General features: G+C 40.1%; 1 protein-coding gene across 1 annotated transcript in view; it reads left to right on the plus strand.

The window, feature by feature from the left end:
• The window catches only part of LOC103037480 (lysine-specific demethylase RSBN1L), a 66160-nt gene extending 45959 nt beyond the window's left edge, over nucleotides 1-20201 (plus strand). Inside the window, exons 4-8 of the mRNA XM_007244994.4 lie at nucleotides 5412-5549; nucleotides 5866-6008; nucleotides 13864-14031; nucleotides 14187-14295; nucleotides 18323-20201. Coding sequence (XP_007245056.3) covers nucleotides 5412-5549; nucleotides 5866-6008; nucleotides 13864-14031; nucleotides 14187-14295; nucleotides 18323-19378 — 1614 coding nt within the window. The 3' untranslated portion in view covers nucleotides 19379-20201. The remainder of the gene's footprint in view (nucleotides 1-5411; nucleotides 5550-5865; nucleotides 6009-13863; nucleotides 14032-14186; nucleotides 14296-18322) is intronic.
• The last annotated feature ends 1560 nt before the right edge of the window (nucleotides 20202-21761 follow it).

Consider the following 21761-nt stretch of genomic DNA (forward strand, 5'->3'; position numbering starts at 1 on the left):
TTCACAAAGTCCTGCGTCAGTTCTCTGTACTCCTGGTCATCTCCATCACTGATGAGTCCAACGATAGCAGAGTCGTCTGAGAACTTTTGCAGGTGGCAGCTGGCAGAGCTGTACTTGAAGTCCGCAGTGTAGAGGGTGAACAAGAAAGGAGCAAGAACTGTTCCCTGTGGAGCCCCCGTGCTGCAGATGACCACGTCAGACTGACAGCCCTGCGTCCTCACATACTGCGGTCTGTGTGTAAGGTAGTCCAGAATCCAGGTAGTGAGGTGATGGTCCAATCCTGTGACCTCCAGCTTGTCCTTCAGGAGCATGGGTTGGATGGTATTGAAAGCACTGGAGAAATCAAAGAACATGATTCTCACAGTACTCCCAGCATTCTCCAGGTGGGACAGAGATCTGTGTACCAGATGGATGATGGCATCCTCCACTCCAATGCCAGGTTGATAGGCAAACTGAAGTGGGTCCATTGATGAACTCACCAGGGGGCGAAGGTGGATGAGGAGCAGTCTCTCCAGGGTCTTCATCAGGTGAGATGTGAGTGCCACCGGCCTGTAGCTGTTGAGGTCTTTGGGGTGTGGGGTCTTCGGAATGGGTACCACACAGGATGTTTTCCACAGCTGTGGAACCCTCCCTAGCCTCAAGCTAAGGTTAAAAAGGTACTGGGTCACAGAGCACAACTCGTTGGCACAGGTCTTCAGAACTCTTGAGCTGATGCCATCCGGACCCGCAGCCTTTCTGACCTTGATCTTCTTTAGTGCACATCTCACCTGGGATGTTGTGAGTGTAAGACTGGAGTGGGGGGGCTGAGTGCTGTAGCGTATGTCAGCAGAAGGTCCATTTGGTGGTGACTTTGGGTTGAGAGAGGGAGTGGTGGGTGTAGAGCAGCATGCTGGTAGTGCCAGACGGGGAGATTTCTGCAGTGATGTTTGTGCAGTGGGTGAGTGATCAAACCTGTTGAAGAACAGGCTCGAACTTTTAATGTGAAATAGCACGCTTAACGTTATGTCACACTCGCACAGGAATCAGATGGAGGAGGCAGAGGTTTTTGGTGTGGAGAGCAGGTAAATTTAACTGTGGAGCGCTGATTATTATTAGTACTGTCTAATGTGTGTGGTTAGTTTATTACAACAGAGACAAGTTCTCCACTTAATACAGGCTTTATGTAATCAGTAAACACAGCGCAGTGGAGTTTATAAATAAATACATGTTAAAGTTACTCTGGCCGGAATGCACGGCCATGAACTTACTGTATTATGTCATTTAGTCTTATTTATTTAAATTAATTAGATCTGAGTAGTGTCAAATGTAAATAAATAAATAAATAAATAAACATTTTTCCACAGGTTTTTCTGAAAACATCCAAGAAGGAGAATCCACTGACTTGATTGCAGCGAGCTTATCCAACACTGGCAGCTCTGCCGTCTTTGCTGTTGAAAAGCAAAGATGCACAACATAAAGCCAATGTTTATGCCTTTACTATTGATTATTGCCCTATATTTAATACTTAGAAGAAATCCTAAGTTGAAATAATTTAACTTAATTTATTAAATTATTAATTATTAAATTATTACTTGGTATTTGTCTATTTTGTGTTTTATTTATTTCTATTTGTGTTTGCAATATGGAAATGTATGTTGTGAATTTAAAAATTAAACCAATTGGTCTTTAATTATTAAGTAAAATTTATCTTTTATGAAATCTCCTATTTTATCTTTTATCCGATTGCTCGATGAATCGAATACATTTTTCAGGAGAGTACTAAATTACTAAAATAATCGATAGCTGCAGCCCTACATGCCAGTATTAGCGTTGCGAGAAAGAGTTCTAGGCTCATTAGGCTCATTACACTACCACCCTTACCTGTTTTCTAATGCAGATGATAAACTCAACATGCACTAATCAGGTGACTACAATGCTCCACTCACACACAGCCATGCTCTTACTTTTGCTTTGTGTGGTTTGAGTAATTGTCATGTCTAAGAATAACTAGAAAGTGATCACCTTTTAAGTTAAGACTGCTGCAGTGAGTGTCGTTCAGTCCAGCTGGGAGTTAAGCTGCTTTGTCTGCGAGCAGCATGCTCTGAATTTGACTCTGAAGCACTCCCAGTGGCTCTCTGCAACTGCTGTTCAGTTTCACAAACACACAAACACTGAGACGCGGCCCACTGATGTCTACTTTTTGTCAAGTGAACACACACACACACACACACACACACACACACACTTGCTTTTGCTTGCTCTCTCTCTCTCTCTCTATGGCTCCATAGTGGTGACTCAGCCCCAGAAATGGAACAGAGTGACCAGGCCACTGGTCTAGAATTCACACACAAACACACAGTGATCATCACACACTCAGAAACACACACACACACAAACACACACAGATGGACGCCTGCCCATATCCTGCCTCATGCTGGTGTCTTGGTCCCTCAGCACAGGAAAAAAAAGCAGTAAGCCGTAGCGGACGCCACTCTTCCTCTGGGAAAAGTAGAAAAAAACTGTGACGCACATGGGCACAAATGCATGCATGATATTTTAATATACTGTTTCTACGCCTTCTGTGAATACAAATTATATGTACATTTTTGTAGCTGTTTGTTTTTTTATGCTGGTGTGAAGCAAGAACCTTTAAGTATTTCATATGGTTAAACTTTTAAATACTTTGTGTACTCATATTAATTGCATATAATAATAAGTATAGATGGACTGATCACTGTTTTTGGGGATGATATCTGTGTTGCAACTGATCAGCAGTATCACTGATTTGGGGATCTGGGTGCTACATTGACCTTTACATGTTAGCTTGTTAATCGATCATCGTGCAGGGCTTCTGTAATATTCTGTATTTTTACTTTTTTTTTCTTAATATTTGAAGTTCACTAAGGCTTTCCCCATCACTTGCAAAGCTCCTGACACTAGGAGGGTGAGGACAAGTGCATGCCTTCTCTGATACATATGTTGTCAGCCATTGTCTTTTTGTTTTTGAACTGCTGCCAGTGCAGCATCACATGGCAGCCAGTTTTCCTTAGAGGAAAGAGCCAAACCATAGCTCTAATAAAATTAGCTAACAGACACCTGAGTTATCTTGAGAGAGCAGCATCTACCCACCCAGAAAGAGCATAGCCAGTCATGCTCTCTCATTCCTGCCATCGTTGCTTCAACTGCAGAGAGAAGCAAACAAACAAACGCAAAGTATAAAAACATACAGGAGTGTTAAAACAATCACACAGGCTATGCTGTAGACAACGCTTTGTCTGAGTCTACATTGAAACATGCTTTGCTTTTTGGAATTAACCACATTTAAAGAATCTGTTGATTTCTGAACATTTGTAAATTCCTGTAGCTCAGTTTTGATAGTTATATGTGCTAGCTCTGCAGATACCCACTGTCTTTTGCACTCTTTGGAGTGATATCTGGTTAGTAGTGTATATAATGATTTAATCATACATGGAGATGATTTCTATTCTGGCGGGGTTTTTAAGTGTGAGAGTTTAGTGTTTCCATCTAGTGGTTGATTAGGGAACTACTAAAAGAGGAACATCACAGAAATGCTGCAGTAACTCACAAAATATGGATCACATGACCTTACCAGTTTTCGAAATTGATCGGCTTCATTATCTGCTGATCTCCAATTGAATATTTGGGCGGAAAATCAGCCAATACTGATGACTTTTTGCTTAATTATTTAATTGTGATAATTTTTTTATATTGTGGAAAATCAGGATTCAAAATAAGATTTCTAGTAACTTTATTAATATCATTAGGACAGAAAACAAGCACGGAAACTGTTAAGACTACAATAATTAACACTGACCTAAAGTCCTTGAGATTAACAAAACCCCACAGCTCTGACAAATCACACGCCCCTGTGATGGTGGCTCTGAGTGACTTGAATTTGGTGGGCTTTAAAATTATAATTTGAAAGAGTTTATAGCAATAATGAGAAAAAACCTGTCGCAGCTGCTGCCCATTTACAACGTAAGGACATAGGAAACAGATTGGGGCAGCAGGACTGGAAAGACCATGCCATAGCTCAGATTTTCAGCTCTGTTTTCAGTGTTTGCATTCAGGGAGGAAGTTAATAAATTAATGAATGACGAATTTACACGTTTTACACACAACCACTCATACTCAGCACTCCACACAGAGGTGAGAAGCGGCAGCCAATAGAGCACAGCGTACTCTCAACCAAAAACAACCGTCCACCTGGAGCACTGCATTGCACAACAGAGTGCCAGTCCATATCTGTGCACACAGTCATATATACATTTCATACACACAATCCTATACAATACACATACCTACAGATAAATGCATACATATACAAATCAATTTAGAGTATTTAATTTTTATGAAAAAACACAACAAAAGTTATGTGGTATGTGTGCGTTGTCTATCTTGTGTACCTTGTTTGTGTAATGTGTAAATTGCTACATTCTCATAACAGGTCACAACGGTTTGTCATGCAGTGCTATTAAACAAATCCAAGATTTGTGAAGCGTTACACATTTTATTATCCTGGGCAATCAGTTATTTTTTTTCTAATGAACTAATACTTAATATGAAGTATTAATTCTGATTGTTAGGAAAATATTTAACAATAAATCATTCTTCCTATTTATTTACCCAATATAGGTCTGTTATGTTGAGTTTTATTTCATTTTATTTACATTTGTCAGCTGTTTATTTAAAAATATCTATTAATATTTATTGCTGATGTATTGTAGTGTGTCAATTCCAAATAGGTAAAGAATAAGTGGGAGTGATACAGCTTTAGTAGTGCTAATTCCTCTTCTGTGTGACCTCTTGAGTCAGTGGATCAGATGAGCGAGAGGACTTAGCATTCTGAGGATCGACCCAGAAAGCCGTCTGAGCGCGGGCAGCCGACTTCAGACACACATTAGTCATCCTGAGTGAGCTGTGGTGTTTGTAGATGTTTGTGGAGACATTTGACAGATTTTGATTTTTTAATTTTTTCATAAATGACATCAAGCTGAGCTCTGACACAGACATACTGAGTTCTCGTGCTCGTGCTCATGTGTGCGGCAGACGTGCAGGAAATTTGCGCATTGTTGTGGTAGGAGGGGAAAGAGAGACAGAGGGAGGCTGTATTTGGCCTGCCTCTGGGGAATTAGCAGCAGGCAGGCAGTAATATCTCACACAGCAGCGTTTGATCTGTCTGTTGCCTGGAAAAGGCTTCTGTAGATCATAGTTTCACATAACCTCTCTCTCTTTCTCTCTCTCTCTCTCTCTTTCTCTCATGCATGCACACACTCTCATTCTCTTTAGCACACACACACACACACAGAATGTTTAACATAATTATCATGCTATAAAATGGGTCCACTGTTTCTAGTACACTCGATACTTCTGTTCTGACTGTGTGTTCTCTCTGTTCTTGTTGGCTCTAGGTAAAGAGAACATATTCTCATGGGACGTACCGCGCCGGAGCCATGCGCCAGATCAGTCTGGTGGGGGCTGTGGACGAGGAAGTGGGGGACTACTTCCCAGAATTCCTCACCATGTTACAGCAGTCCCCCTTCCTGGAAGTGAGTACAGTACACGTTTTTATTCACAATTATTCCTTAAGGAATCATGGATTTTAAAATTCAGGCTCAGGAAAACCACTGAAATCTAGCTGATACAATATTGATTAGTTTAAATTATTACAAACTAGCATAACCATCCCATGTTAAGAAAAAAAATGCACATTCAACGTTCTGAGTTGGTAATTATTAACTTTTTACCTTGATATCACATATTGATTTATAAATGTAAACTGCTAAGAAAGATATTTTATTGAGTTTTTTTCTATTTTTATTCATTTTAGAGACCAATTAATTGCATGAATTTGTGTTTGTGTAGCGTACATTGCCATGGGGAACATTTTCAAGTCTGAAACACATAAGTCCAACAGACAGCGATGACGGGCCCATCATGTGGGTTCGACCTGGAGAGCAGATGATTCCGGTCACTGACATGCCAAAGTCTCCCTTCAAAAGGAAAAGGTAACATTCTTTCTCTACATCTTATCAGTCTGTTTTTACCAACCTTAAAAAAGGTACAATACTTCACACATTGTTGTCCTTTAAAAATGTAATGCATTTTAATTGAAGTTTGGAGGGTGATTTTGACCCTTTTGATTTTCTTTTCTTTTTATAAACAACCAAGTGTATTTACATTTTTGTTTACATTTTGGTGTGGCTTGGCTTCATCCAAATATAAAAAAGTGTTAGTGAAAAATTGTAAATGAGGTCAAAGGGTGCTTTATCTCCTGGAATAAAAAGCTAATTTCAGCTTTGTTTTTCATGTGTGTGTACAGTGTAGAACACAAATCTCTCTCTCTGAGAACCGGAGAGCTCCTCTTGAAAACCTAAATCTCACTGAGATCTCAGTTTATCCTGAACAAAGCTAACAAATCGAAACAAACATGGCAGAGACAGATTACTTATGTAGCAGCACAAAGTTAAAGACTGCAGGGTTTTGTACATTTGTGTTTTATAAATGTTTTTGTTAATGTTTTCCATTTAGTTCAGCTTTTTGAACATTCGTGCATATTATTAACATTGTGTTTCCAATGTTTCACATGTTTTAATTCATTCATTCGATCATCCATGTCTGAATAGTAAGCAGATAACAGGGGCTAAGTTTAGGATGACTATGCCCCCCCACAGTTCTTAAGCAATCTGAGAAGAAAATAATTTAAGACCAGTTTAAAAACAGGCATTCTTTTGTCAGGACAAGGGAATTAGCCTTGAATTCAACCAGATATTCCAGCAGTGTGTGGCTGCCATTATTAAACCAAAACTGTTGATATCGGAGAAAAACATATGGCAGTAGTTTTTGCAGCTGTACTCTGGGAGTTGTTTTTCCCCATCAAGGCTAAATCATTACAGTGTCAGTAGCAGTGGGGTGTGATACAGAGTGTGTGAGAGTGTGTTGGTTAGCAGGTAGTGACAGGGATGAGTGTCGGATCACTGCTCTCTCTTCAGGTTGATGACAGCTTAAGCCCTGACCTTCTTTCTTACTGTGCAACCATCCTATGCTCTGACCTGCTCCCTCCCACCTCCCCAAATATCTTTTTAAGTCTTATTATATTAGACTTGATTTTGTATTTACTCTTTCTTTCTCTTACTCTTTAAGACGTAGTTATACCATCATGTTGCACAACACAGGCTGAAAGGCTTATTTTGGACACACACACATACGCACACATATGTATAGTAGCAGTCAAAAGTTTGGTCACTCCTTCTCATTCAGTGTTTTACTTTATTCTGGCATCCACAATCCCTTATTTAATCCTAATTGAGATGAGTGATGAGCTGGACCATTAGCATTTGCGGCTAACAGCGCTACACTGAGTAACCCTGAGTGTTCCACTAAACCAGGGTGAGCTAGCGATTCATCTCACGTAGCTTGTTTTAACACAGTGAACGTGGAGGCTACAGTCTGATATAGTCTGGAAATCTGAACAGCAAAAGGGCTAGCGCTGTAGTTGGTGGCTAATGCTAATGCTTCTCCAGCAGTGCTATCCAGGGTTAGCTGCAGGCTACAGGCTGAAATACTCACATCTGTACGTGAAGAACTAGTGCTTTGCACGGTTAGCAACTAATGCTAATACTGCTGGAGAACTAAACTGAAACTCCTGTTTTTTTGTTTTTTTTATAATACTAATTCCTGTATGTGTTCCTGTATAGCTTGAATTTCTTCAATATTAAATTTACAGTAAAAAATCATAAAAAATGATACACACAATGAGAAGAGGTGTGTCCAAACTTTTAACTGGTTCTGTATCTACATTATCCTGCCAAAAGTGTCCGATCTCCTGCTTTGCGAGGCTTGGATGCAGCTGCTCAGCCATGGAAACCTACTCCTTGAAGGACACATACAATTTGGAGGTCTGTAGTGATTAAGTGTCCAAAAAGATGGTGATCTCTGCTCACTATGCGCCTCAGTATACGCTGAGCCCGCTCCGTCGTTTTACGTTGACAGAGCGAGTTGCTTTCATTCCCAGTCGCTTTCACTTTGTTATAATAACACAGTTTAAGTAGTATGTAGTAGTGAGGAAATTTCAGGACTGGATCTGTTCTTTTATAAGCGTTTGTAGAAACCGTCTGCATGCCTAGGTGCTTGGTTTTATGTGGCCGTTAAAGTGATTCGAATAAATAATATGGAAGTGAAAATGAACAATTGAAATGACATTGAATGAGAAGGTGTATCCAAACTTTTGACTGGTACTTTATCATACGTAAGCAGATCAGATCTGTCTCAGAATTGTGTGGTTGTCTGTGTGCGAGAGTTTACACTAGCAGCAGGAGCAGCAACCTTAGTGTGAAAAATGCTGATGCTTGTGTTTGAGACTATACACTTATTTCCTGTTTTTTTTTCTCCTATTCACTCTTCTGTATTATCCTCCACTAAACATAAGGTGATATTTCATCTGCTGCTGTGCTATACACACACATACACACACACACACACTTCTTCTTGCTATTTAAGGTGTTGCCTCTGTTCGGTGGTTCCCCGAGGGTGTGAAGTTTTGCAGTTTGTGCCACAGTGAAAGCACAGACACACACACACTCACACCAACTCACACAAACACTGTTTCAGAGAAAGAGTGTTCAGAGTGTTGTGGAACTCTTGCTGTCCTGTGCTGGATGGAGGCTGAGGGGGAGTCCACTTTGACCATAGTCAGCTTATCAAGCTTTCAGCTCCAGAGTGGAAAGTTATATGATAAAACTGGGACCACGGGTCTCAGCGCTGATAAATCCAGCATGCCTACACCTGCACATTACCGCACACACACCTCCAACAAGCCTATACACACACAATGCGTGATTTATTAATGTAAGATAAGACTCTTCCTCCTTTTTCCCTCTTGTCCGTTTTGTGGTAATCCCCTCTTCCTGTGGTTTGGAGCACATGTGTTTAGAATCGGGCTCACAGCCGTGAATGAATGTTGTCTCCATCAAAATTCTGCTCTCGGTGTGTGAAAAACACAAAAATTATTGCAGTTGTAGATTAGTGTAACAATCTGCTCAGCAACATGATTACTTATACTGATTTAAAGTAAAATAGCATTTAAATGATGAACGGCCATATGCTTTATGCTGCACATTGCAGCCATCATCTGCACACTTCGCAGCTTGAATTGGGAACGTCAGTTTGTTTTCGTTATCGTAACAACAGGAAAAATACTTGTGCAGCTCTAAGCGTGAAAAAGACATGAAGTAATTATCTTAAATAATCATAGGTGCTTTTTTAGTTGTAACGTGAAAGAAACCAGTTAGTGTGCCACTTGCTATTTCCGTTAAGAGCCAGGTGCACTTTGACTTTGGCTGTGTTTCTGTGAGCGGGTCATTTATGAAAACAAAAATGTTATTTTATTCTGTTTACCGTATTTTTCGGACTATAAGGCGCACTTAAAAACTTTTAATTTTCACAAAAATTGACAGTGCGTCTTATAATACGGTGCGCCTTTTGTATGGATTTTACTCGTCAGGTTGTAAGGAGCAGTAAACACACACTCCGTGCAGCGTTATAGAGAGTTTCAGTGCTATACAGAGTCCAGAGCCGTGCAGCTCCGAGGCTGAGCAGCAATAGCATTAGCTAGATGCTAACCGCTAAGCTAGCTAGCTTATTCACTGAGATCAGTATTATCTAAATTTTACTCGTCAGGTTGTAAGGAGCAGTAAACACACACTCCGTGCAGCGTTATACAGAGTTTCAGTGCTATACAGAGTCCAGAGCCGTGCAGCTCCGAGGCTGGAGCAGCAAATAGCATTAGCTAGCTTATTCACTGTTCAGAGATCAGTATTATCTAAATTTTACCCGTCAGGTGTAAGGAGCAGTAAACACACACTCCGGTGCAGAGCCGTGCCGCTCCGAGGCTGGAGCAGCAATAGCATTAGCTAGATGCTAACCGCTTAGCTAGCTAGCTTTTTCACTGTTCAGAGATCAGTATTTTCTAAATTTAGCACTTTTAATACTGCTGGAGCAGTATTATTAGAGTTAGATGCTAATCGCTAAGCGTTCACCGTTCAGAGGTGAGTTATCGGCCTGTAAGTCTGTGCTGCTTTGCCTGGCTAGCATTAGCTAGATGCTAAGCGCTAACTCTCTCAGAGGTGAGTTTTATCAGCCTGTAATCTGCTTGTTTACCGTGTTAAAACAAGCTACGGGGGACGAATCGCTAGCTAATATCTCACTGTCTTACCAGAACACGCAGGATTACTCAGTGTAACGCTGTCGTTTAAGTTTGGGTTAACTTTACTAGTTTAGGTGACTAGCTAGCGTGCTAGCAGATAGCTATGCTAACGCTGGTGCAGCAAGCCTTAGTGGACATCTGGAAATCTAAGCTTACTGTAAATAAACTGAAGCACGTTACTCACCCAAATAAACAGTTTTCAGGAGAGGAATCTGTGTAGATTAATATCCAGCACTCGTTTGACTTTGAAAGAGCTAGATTTGTATACTGAGACGCTCCACCGGCAAGCGACCACCCCCGGTGGGGGAAGGGAAACATGGCGCCACCCCTGTTCACTTTGATATTGGCACCCTTTCTAGTGTCACTTAACGCGCCTTATAATGCGATGCGCCCTATGTATGGATAAATAGCAGAAAATAGGCGTTCTTTGATAGTGCGTCTTATAATACGGTGCGCCTTATAGTCCGAAAAATACGGTAGTTTAAAAGTTGGGTTTGTGCACTTCTGCATGTCCTTGTGTATGTAACGAGTAGGGGTGTACACACATTCAGCGTGCACTGCGCAGCTGCGTTGCCAAGCTGGAAGTGAACATCTTGACAGTTGACTGTTGTCTAGGTTCAAATTAGTCAGTCGCATATGTGATTTACCTGATCGCACCTTACTTCCAGAGAACCACACCCGTCAGTGTAGATGTATTCAAAAGCGCCTTTGGAATTTAAACAACGCATGGCATGAAAATAGACTAACGTTCTGCAGTAGTAAGATTATGAAGGGCATGTAAATCTCAGTTTTACATTCCTAATGCTTGCTTGGGATACCGTAGCAGCTTCCTAACAAATTACTCTGATCACATGCACCATCCTTGCAACTGCTTGAAATACTATAGCAATAAAATTGGCATGCTATGAATCTAGCATACACTTCGCAACATCAGAGCAGCATCAGAGCAACATCAGAGCAACATTATGCAGTGTCATAGCAACTTTTATAGCTACCACCTAGGATAACATAACAGCCACATAGGATAACATAACAACCACCTAGCAACTAGGATCTAAGATATCAAAAACATAGCAATAACATAATAACCACCTGGCATATGACAGAAACCTCTCAGCAACCATACTAAAAAATACCATAGCAACTATGGCCAAAGTCAAGTATACTCACCTCTGAACAGAAAAAGAGCTAGCGCTGCGGTTAGCGGCTAATGCTAATGCTGCTCCAGCAGTGCTAGCCGGGGTTAGCAGTAGTCTAGGAGGCCACAAATACTCTCCTCTGAACTGTTAAAACCTTGCGTTTAGCGGCCAATGCTAATACTGCTGGAGAGATAACTCAAACTCCTGTATAACGCTAATAAGAGTGGTTTTACTGATAGAAATAATTGCAGTGTTTATTTACATAATCAGATACTTCAATAAGTTAGATTAAATGATTAAGATAGTGAGAGTAGTTTAACTGCACTTGTTGTGGTGTCTGTATTCAGTGGGTTTTTGTTCACGGCTCTCGAAAGTTCAGTATAAGCAGGACAGGAGATTAGACAGCTGCTGTGTTGAGCATGGCTTTACTAATCATTACTCGTAATGAGCTTCATCACTGTATGTGAAGTTGCTGACTGAGGGCTCGGGCTGACTCTGTGGAATCCTCCGTTTCCTCTGAGGCCGTTTATTGACTCGTTCACTCACTCGCTCTGGTCACACTTCACTCTGCTGTTCCCACACTAACACTGGAAGCAGCAGTGTCTGATCCACCATCATCACACACGCTTCTGCTCAAGCTGTGTCTGTGTGTGCACGTGTGTGAGTAGATACCTCTATCTGCACAGTAAAGTGTGTGTGTGTGTGTGTGTGTGTGTGTGTGTGTGTGTGTGTCAGGGCTTTGCATTCATTACTTTATCATGGTATGCAGCTCTCCTCTGTGCTGCATACTAAGTAGGCCTGCTCTACTGTAGCCCCTCCTCTGTTTCACTGAGTGTGTTTGAAATATATGGTAAAGGCTCACGCTCACACCACTTCAGCACTGTTTCACAGTATCACCAGCACTGAATCACGATAGGGCATTATCATGCCGTCAGTGTTCTCCCACAGTCAGTAGGTCAGCTTGGCGGAAGGAATATTATTGCCTAAACATTGTGCAAATAAAGGCTGTGCTACCATACTTACCCTTACTAAAATCATTTTCAGTCTAATATTAATTTACTAGTTCAAATAAAGCATTGACTGTATGGAAATAATCTGGTTGAAATATAATATAATAAGCAGTATAATGATATTTATTGATATTGTGATTAAATCACAGAATGCCACAAAATGCTGTTCTGAGTAAATCAGGGATAGTATCAGTAATTCGAGAACACTGACTAGCCACATTTTTTATTACAAAGAGAGCAGCATTCTCAGACTTGACAAAAAAAATGCAATCCTGAAACACGAGCAGTCTGTCCATGACAGGGTTTTGCAGCAGAGAAGTGGAGCCGAGTTTTGTCGATGGGAAATTAGACACAGTATCACACTTTACTTAATAAGAAGAGAAACTGAAGGTATCCTAGTAATTTGGAGAATGGTACAGAGCGCAGTAAAGAAATGAGCAGGAGTATTAATATTTAAGCAATGTCTCTGATTTTGCTATTTATAGGTTTATGTTTGAGTAAAATTAACATTGTTTTATTCTATAAACTATGGACAACATTTCTCCCAAATTTTAAATAAAAATTTGCAGAAAATGAGAAATGACTAAAATAACAAAAAACAAGTTTGTATTCATAAAGATTTAAGAGTTCAGAAATCAATATTTGGTGGAATAACCCTGGATTTTAATCACAGTTTCCTTGGCATGTTCTCCTCCACCAGTCTTACACACTGCTTCTGGATAGCTTTATGCCACTCCTGGTGCAAAAATTCAGGCAATTTAGCTTGGTTTGATGGCTTGTGATCATCTTCCTCATGAGGTTTCATTTTGGTAAAATAAAAAAAAACTTTTAAGGGGTCTCTTATTTTTCTGAAAGCTGTATATATTCCTTTTCTCTTTTCTTAAACTGTGGGTTATATTGGACTGAACAGTGTTTGTTGTAGATAATTTGATTGGTGTAGAGCATTGCATAAAACTTTATATATATATATATATATATATATATATATATATATATATATATATATATATATATATATATATATATATATATATATTATTTGGCATGAACTTAAAATGTCAAATAATATATTTAGTTTTGCATCATTTATTGTGAAAATTAAAAGTTGTAATATGTATAACATTCGACCTAGTTTATTTACATGAATAAATGTGTATATATATTTTATAATATTCAGTCAAAAATGTTGATTCATTTTATCAATTCATAGAAAAAAAAAAGTTAAAATAGCGAAAATGCATCAGTGCCAGTTTTTTTTTAAGGAACAGAATAGCTTTATTTGTAGCTTTATGTAATAATTGCTGTATTTGCTTCTTTGTACTGCTGCATATTTTGTTCACATTATGCTGTTACTGTACACTAAAGTTTTTAGTATTTATATAGTTGTTCTGAATGTTTTAGAATCCCTTGCTCTCTCACTTTCTATCTCTCGCTGTCTCTCGCTCTCTGTGTGGACTCTCTAATGTAAATATCAGTGTTTAAAGCCCATAATTATATTCTGTTTTTAAAGGTCAACCAATGAAATCAAGAACCTGCAGTACCTACCTCGAGCGAGTGAGCCACGTGAGATGCTGTTTGAGGACCGGACACGTGCACACGCTGACCACATCGGCCAGGGCTTCGAGAGACAGACCACTGCCGCTGTAGGAGTGCTGAAAGCTGTGCGCTGTGGAGAGAGGTGGGTTTACCTGCACGTTTTCTGCTTATGTGTGTGATTTTATGAAATCCTGTTTGGATGACCCTGGTTAATAGAAAGCATGCAAATACGGATGTAATTTTGACATTTACTGACTAGGCAAATGTGCTGACAAATGTGTGTCTGTGTGTGTGCAGTGCGGAGCCTCCTCGCATTACCAAAGATGTGGTCTGCTTCCACGCTGCGGATTTCCCCGAAGTTGTGCAGCGATTACAACTGGACCTGCATGAACCGCCTCTGTCTCAGGTGAGCTCTGCTGTCCTCGGCCTTGCTGAATGCTGACTTTAACAGACTAAATTTAATTCTTCTTTGGATTTACATGTGGGCCGTGTCCAGTCGTTAAAAAACATATCCATAACTTTTTCATAAATGAGAAAAAATTATTTCTGGAGGTTTTAAAAACGGGGTAGTGATTAAAGCAGTGCAATCAGGGAAATACTCACCTTGAAAGATCAGCTTTCAGAGGACACAGTGCTGCTTGTAGTATTCAGCGGACATATTGCCTTACAGCAGAGTAACCTGGCATCGTTTTAGGAATCAATGCAGTATCAAATTCAGTCCCTGTTGCTAGCTGTTGCTAGCTGGAGATCAGATTCCCAAGTTCTTAAATGTGAGTCTCTTTTCTAAACCAAAAAACAGAGGGCTCATCCGGTTTAACTGCTAATATAAGGTTTGCTATTAGACTGTACAATATGAGTACAATATTGGCAAGTGCAGAAGGAGCTGTTCTTAGGTAGGCTTCCTTTGTATCCTGAATAACCGGAAATCCATAGATTTGTTTTCCAGTTATGTAATTACCTGAAAAATGGTAACACTGCTAAAAATGAATATTGAAGTTTTACAGCAAGATCTGCATTCTAGGAAAAGAAGTTGTTGCATAGAGTACTGATGTAATAGTACATCATAGTTTAAACTGAGAAGCGTTTAGTAATGCATTCAGTGGGCCTCATTCCCCAATACCAATTAGAAATCTTGAGAAAAGTCTTAACAAAAAGTCATTTCATACTGCAGAATTATTCTTAGCTCTAAATAATAAAAGCAACATTTAATAAATGTAAAAATCTTTGTTAAAACAAATAGGGTTTTAACAAGACATTTCTTAAAAATGGTTTGTCCCATATTATGGATTTCTTCTTCTTAATAAGAGAGGGTAGCCTGCAAGCACTTTATTAAAGTGAATTAATTGTATACACACTGTATAGCTGTGCATTTAACATTGACAAAAAAATATGTCTATCATTGCTTCTAAAATCAGCAAAATGTAGTTTGACCTGCAGTGCCCAAACTCATACACATAATACTCTTTGGATCTAAAGTCTAAAGACTTCAAGTCCTGATTTATTCTGGTGAGTCATTGCTGGCATTGCCGTTTACTCCAAGATTAGGCTTAGTGTGTGTCCGGGAAATCGGCAGATAGTATTGAAAACAGCTTATTCTGAATCACATATCAAGTCATATTCAAGTAAATCAAGCCCAATCACACACTGGAATGATGTTTATTAAAAAAGTATATATATATATATTATATTTTATTATTAGCTATTTAAACAGTATGTAAATATAATTATTCATGTTGTTGTTTGTAATCACATTAAATATGTATCTAAAAATATATAATACCTTGGATATCTTAATAAAACATCTGAATGGATAGAGCTGTGAGATCTGCACGTACTTCAGGATCTTTGGTCAGGCACATCTTGGTTGCGAACACTGACCCATGCTGGACGGATGGAGAACTGTACTGGAGTACTGTATTTTATGCTGAAAGCCCGGGGGTAGGGACTGATCTCTCAAATCTCTCTCTCATTAGCCCAGATGGACTGTTGTTTGGGGAAGGTTTAAAGAGCAGCTATGCAATGAGTACTCTCACCAACAGGGCAAATACTTTTAAATGCTGTGCAAAGAGGGACTGGCTATAGTTGAGCCTGTTAGATTGAACAGGTTTTGTAAACACTGGGGGCATCTGATGACCTTTTATGACCAAATTACAGTAACATTTGCTCTTCTCTTTGCTTTTAATAACATGGCATTTGTATTTAATTATGTTATATAAAATGACATTGGCTTGCAATATGATATAATGAGGCAGATAAGCCTAGTCTTGGACTAAACAGCATTTTGAATGAAGATTTTTAATTTATTGGTAAATTAGTCTAAAATTAATCTTAAATGCTGGGAATGTCTGGGAAATTATCTCATTATCTGTTCAATTTTAACTTGCCATTTTACTTGAGTGTAAAAGTGTATATATCGGTTTATTGCAGTAAAAATATATTGTCTAGTATTATGGGCAGCAACATAAAATCACAACATCATTCCTATGGTTTCTTAAATCTTTGTAACAAAATACCTGATTTAATAATTAATGGGGGCAGAGGCATTCCCACTAGCACGTCAACCACTCCTCCACTGCAAATTTGCTATTTTTTGTTATTCATTTACAGCTTCTCTGCAGAGGCAATATGCATGTATGTATCGGTGTGTATATGCATGCTGTTAGTGGGATGAAATATTGTACTTTTACGTACAGATACAGGTCACTAATGCTATGTTTACACAGCAGGTAAAAGTGGCACAATCACAGGTATTTGTGTGGCTGTGTAAATGCAAACGCAAAAAAAACATTGAATCTGAGATTTCCAATTCCGATTTAGGTCTTTAATATATGGTATTGACATCTAATATATATCCAATTTGCCGATATACAACAGAAGCAGTGAGTTGAGGTTTTTCAGTGGCAGGAAGAACGATGCTGATGTCTCTTCTAAACATTTTAGAAAGCTTGCGTCCTAGGTGTGTTCTCAGTAAATTACAGATTGCGGTTGCAGCCTCAAGGGAATACAAAATTTATAATAATAATAATAATAATAAAAATAAATAAATCAATAAATAAAAACCAGTCCATGCCTGTCTAACATGTCATTGTTTCACCGAGCTTGAGCAAATTCTCAGTAATAAGCCCAGCAGCAGCCTGAACTAGCTACTGAGATTCTGACATGGATTAAAGTGAAACTTTACATGAAGCTTTGTTTTGACCTGCATGTGCATCATTAAAGGCTAATTTATGTCTGCTTCAGACCTATATGCCATAGCCAATGCATCGCCGCGTAGCTTACGGCATAACTCAACGTGCACCTTCCTGTGATTGGTCCGCCAGGCCTCGCTTTTCCACCTTCACGGTTTAAACTACAGAGCACAGCAGAGCCGCTGATTGTGTAAACAGCTTTAAATACACAAGATTTGGTCACAAAAAAACTAAAAGGACGCATCTGTATTGTGTCCTAATAAAATTTTCACTACATGCATTTACATGCAATTATTACTAGTGTCTCAGTTGTACCTGAAGGGGTTATGGGCGTTGAATGCATCTTGAAAAGATGGATGTGTTTACATTGCTATAACATGTAGCTAAAATTCGTCTCAGATCACCTCCTGACATGTTTACATGTTTATGTTGCTCAGCCAGATATAATCCTGATACTCAACACTCAAGTGACCAGGTGTAAAAGAACACAGGAGTGGCCTGTGTTTGTATCTGTATGAAATGTAAACAAATCCACCCCACAGGTTTCCTTCACAGAGATGCTATAAATGAGGTCTTACATTTAAGAATGTGTCTGTTGTATTGAATTGTATAATGAAGCTTGTAGTTCTGAAATAGCTTTGCTCTAAATAGCTAGAAAAACAATTTGGAAAATGAGCTGCAAAGGGTTAGTTGTTGAAGTCAATGAGCTGAATAATTCTGCAGCCTTTACCTCTGTGTTTTTGTCTCAGAATGCAGCAGAATTTACATCTTAGTGTTAATCTAAGTGTTCTCCTCGGAGCACTGTTGCTGCAGAGATGGCCCAGGAGTTTTCTTGTCTACATGAAAGAGGCCAATAAAAGCTGACACAGCTCACATATTCCTCAGTGTCTGCTTGTTACTGTGAAATATCAAATGACAGACATTGCTAGACTTTCAGGAAAAAGGTACATATCTGTCACTGGGTCGTTCTTGATGGTTATGTAACTGAAGGGTGTTGTACCTTTAATGGTATATTTAAACTCTGGAGAACATAAAGGCAACCTACATTACCCTTTAAGCACAACAGGGGTGCTTAGTAAGTATTGACTGTAGAAGTTATGTCAGCAGTATATATGATCCCGTTATTAAGGAAGGTGTACAAATACCATAGCTGTGCTGAGTGTATGTGAGTAATTTTCACACAGCAAATCAGGTGTTGCATAACATCACATAACTAATAGCTCTGTGTGTCTGTGCTGTCCTCAGTGTGTGCAGTGGGTGGATGACGCGAAGCTGAATCAGCTGAGGCGAGAAGGGATCCGCTACGCTCGCATCCAGCTTTACGACAACGACATTTACTACATCCCCCGGAGCGTGGTCCATCAGTTCAAGACCGTCTCAGCCGTCTGCAGCCTGGCGTGGCACGTCCGGTTGAGGCAGTACCACACTGGCGCTGAGGGTGAGAAGCCAGAGGAGGAAGCTGAGGACAAAAAGCCCTCCTGTATCAAACAGGAGCCCCCCTGCGAGACCCCAAGCGCACCCACAGCTTCATTCGCCTCCACTGATGTTAAGCCGCCCAGAGATGTGCCCCACTTGCCCCAGATTAAAGTAGAGGAGGCGGAGCCCCTGCCAGAGCGGACGGCCAAAGCCCCCAGCAGCTCCAGCGCTCCGCCACCTGTGGCCCAGGCAGCCGTCTCAGAGAGCCGACCCAAAGCACACCATCATCATTCAGAATGTGGAAGCACTCCTGCACTCTCTCTCACGGCCAGGCCGTCACCCAGCCTGACTGCAGCGACACCCAAACACACGCACCACTCTGGGTCAACCAAACACGCTCACACATCAACGCCATCCAAACACACACACACCTCCTCTTCGTCAACCAAACACACACATCACTCGCACTCCAGCTCATCGTCCAAACACGGCCACTCTTCTTCTTCCACGCCCAAATCATGCCATTCAACGATGACTCCAACCAAACACGCGCACGCTACCAACACAACCAAACACACGCACACAACCCCGACAACCAAACACACGCATTCCCCCAACCCTAAGCCCAGCTCTGGACATTCGGACAGTCGGACCGCGCCTCCCCAGCACCAAGTGCTGCCTCAGGCCGTCCTGCCTCAGTCTCAATCCCAGCAACTGCCCCATCCCCAGCAGCAGCAGCAACAGCTGCACCACCAGCCCCAGCCTCGGCCGGACAGAGGCCCGGACTCTCTTCACCCAAAGCCTGCCGTCACGCCGCAGGACACGCGGCCACACCATCCACTCAACCCCCTCCTGCATGAACAGCAGAAAGACTTTTTATACTGATTTGTACATAACTGTTTTTAAAGAAATGGCTTTTCTGTTCTCTCTTTTTTTATTTTATTTTAAGGTATTCGGTTGACTTTCTGTTTGTATCAATCCGATGAGGCGAAGAGAAAAGAAACGACAAGTGTGATGCCAACAGCAGCAGAGTGTGTGTGGTGGAAGGCAGCAGTGTGGCAGACCTCCGTCAGGGCGCGAGTGCGGCTCGCTCCCTCTCCCTAACGTTACCGATGGAATACATAGCAAATGTAGCGCGTAACATTCCTCAGTGCCTGCCTGTAACTGTGAACTATCAAAGCACTTAGGGCCAGCTGCACTGCTACCCTGCAGGTCGGAAAAAACAAAATAAAACTCCCACAAACAGGTCCTTAAATAATATATTTTTAAGTTGTAGGCTATAGTTGTATTAGAGCTGACATGAACATATATATTTTTAAGATGAGATGAGGCAGAATTCTTTTAATGACTCCAGGCTTTTCCATAGAGCTTATTTATATCAAGGTTGGTTTTTTTGTTCCATTTTTATTGTCAGCACTGTAGTGTATATAACGTTTTTCTAAGAAAATGTGTAGTTTGATTTATATCTAATTAAGAACCTCGTAATAAAAAGTTCTTGATATTGGATATTGTCGTCATGTAAACAAGGGCTACACTGAACGATCATGTGCGTAAATCAGACTGGCTCGGTGTAAGGTGGGCGGCCCTGACCCACCGGCACGCTTCCACTTTCATGATTAATCCAGAAATGTTTCCACAGTTACTCTGTGTAGAATTTAAGACAACTATGTTTGGAGATGACTGAAGATTAAAAGCATAGGATCACTGAGCAGTGTGTTTCATCATTGTGTGCTGTGTGAACTGTTCCATTACTTTTTGCAGTTTTCTCTCCCCTCTCCAGAACACATGTTGGGTTCTTAAAGTGTGCATCTGTAGTTTATGAACAGGAGCCACAAGAACTGAATGCAAGTTAGCCTCAGTGTTAAGTTGTTGAATGATGTTAAAAGACTTGCTTGTGTGGTATCTGCCTTGGTTTAGCTGCTCAATCTTGTTTTGTAATTTTATTAAGATAGCAGTGGATAGAGTGTAAGGAATGCGGTAGAATGTTGTTTTGTTCGGTTATGAAGCTCTCCGTTAAACATGCATGAGTATCGAACAGTACATTCCGCTGCAAATAAAATTCTCTTTTAGATAATAGTGATTATACTGCACAAAGCCTAAAACTGGGAACAGAGCATTCATCCACTGAAAACAGCTACTCGTTACTTTAAAATGTTAGTTGTCATTTCACTAGAAACCATTTAGTACATGCTCGTTTGGAAATACAATAAAATACAATAGGTCCCTCTCAGTTGCATATTCATGCCGCATTAGCCAATAAAAGAAAACCGAATTCATGGCCTCGCCCACCTTGGCTTGGACTGCCCATTACAAAGCCATGGATGGAGTATCTCATTTCTGTTAGCCAATCAGAGGCAAGATATTTGCATGTCTTAAATAAACATGAGTAGGAGCCGAAATCCTTTAGATTTCTTACATTTTTTTAAACTTTAGCTTGTTAGAATACTTTTAATTACTTTGGGTTATTACCATTTATTTTAACTTTGGGTTGCTAGAATTTTTATTTACTTTGGGTTGCTTAAAAATGATAGATTTTTGGTTGCCAGAATTTTTTTTACCTTGGGGTTGCTAAAAATGTATTAACTTTGGGTTGCTAGAATTTTTTTTTATTTGTGGCTAACATAGTTATAAAAAATATTGTGTAAAATTGTTAATGCTCTACTAAAAATGGAAACAACATTAAGGCACACTTTTTTTAGACCTTTTTTTAGTAGTAGTTTAGTAGTATTAAAATTCATTTTAAAATCTAATTAGCTAACAAGCTAGTTAGCTGTGGAGTAGTAAAAATTTTAATAATCTACAAATTCATCTGAACAAGGAAAAGACCAGGTTACAGTAAGTGTTCAAACGGTTTTAGAAGTTATACTGTATATAGAACCACTGTATTTGCGGAAGAACGTTTTATGAGCCATTTGCAGTGTAAAGTTATACTTTTAATCTCTAGTTAAAGTTAGCAAACTTGGCTAACTAACACACCGACGAGGTCAAGTGTAGCTCAGTGGCTTAGTTTGGCGGGGAGGGGTGTGTGTAACTGTGTGTGTGTTTTCTGGGTATTTTAGTGATTTTAGAGTTGTGTGTGCTTCTGTCCAGTCAGTAGTCTGTGATAATTAAACATGAATCTGCTGGAACGGAATGAGCTGGTGCTGCAGTAGAGGCGCAGACACGGTCAGGAGTGAGGTGAATAATGAGGCTTGTCTGGGAGTTGGGGTCTCTCAGCTATACTTAGCGTGGCCGGAGGTGGATTAGTAGAGTTATATAACCCGCCGCC

This window comes from Astyanax mexicanus, chromosome 2 (genome assembly GCF_023375975.1).
Source record: "Astyanax mexicanus isolate ESR-SI-001 chromosome 2, AstMex3_surface, whole genome shotgun sequence".
In the NCBI taxonomy this organism is placed as follows: domain Eukaryota; kingdom Metazoa; phylum Chordata; class Actinopteri; order Characiformes; family Acestrorhamphidae; genus Astyanax; species Astyanax mexicanus.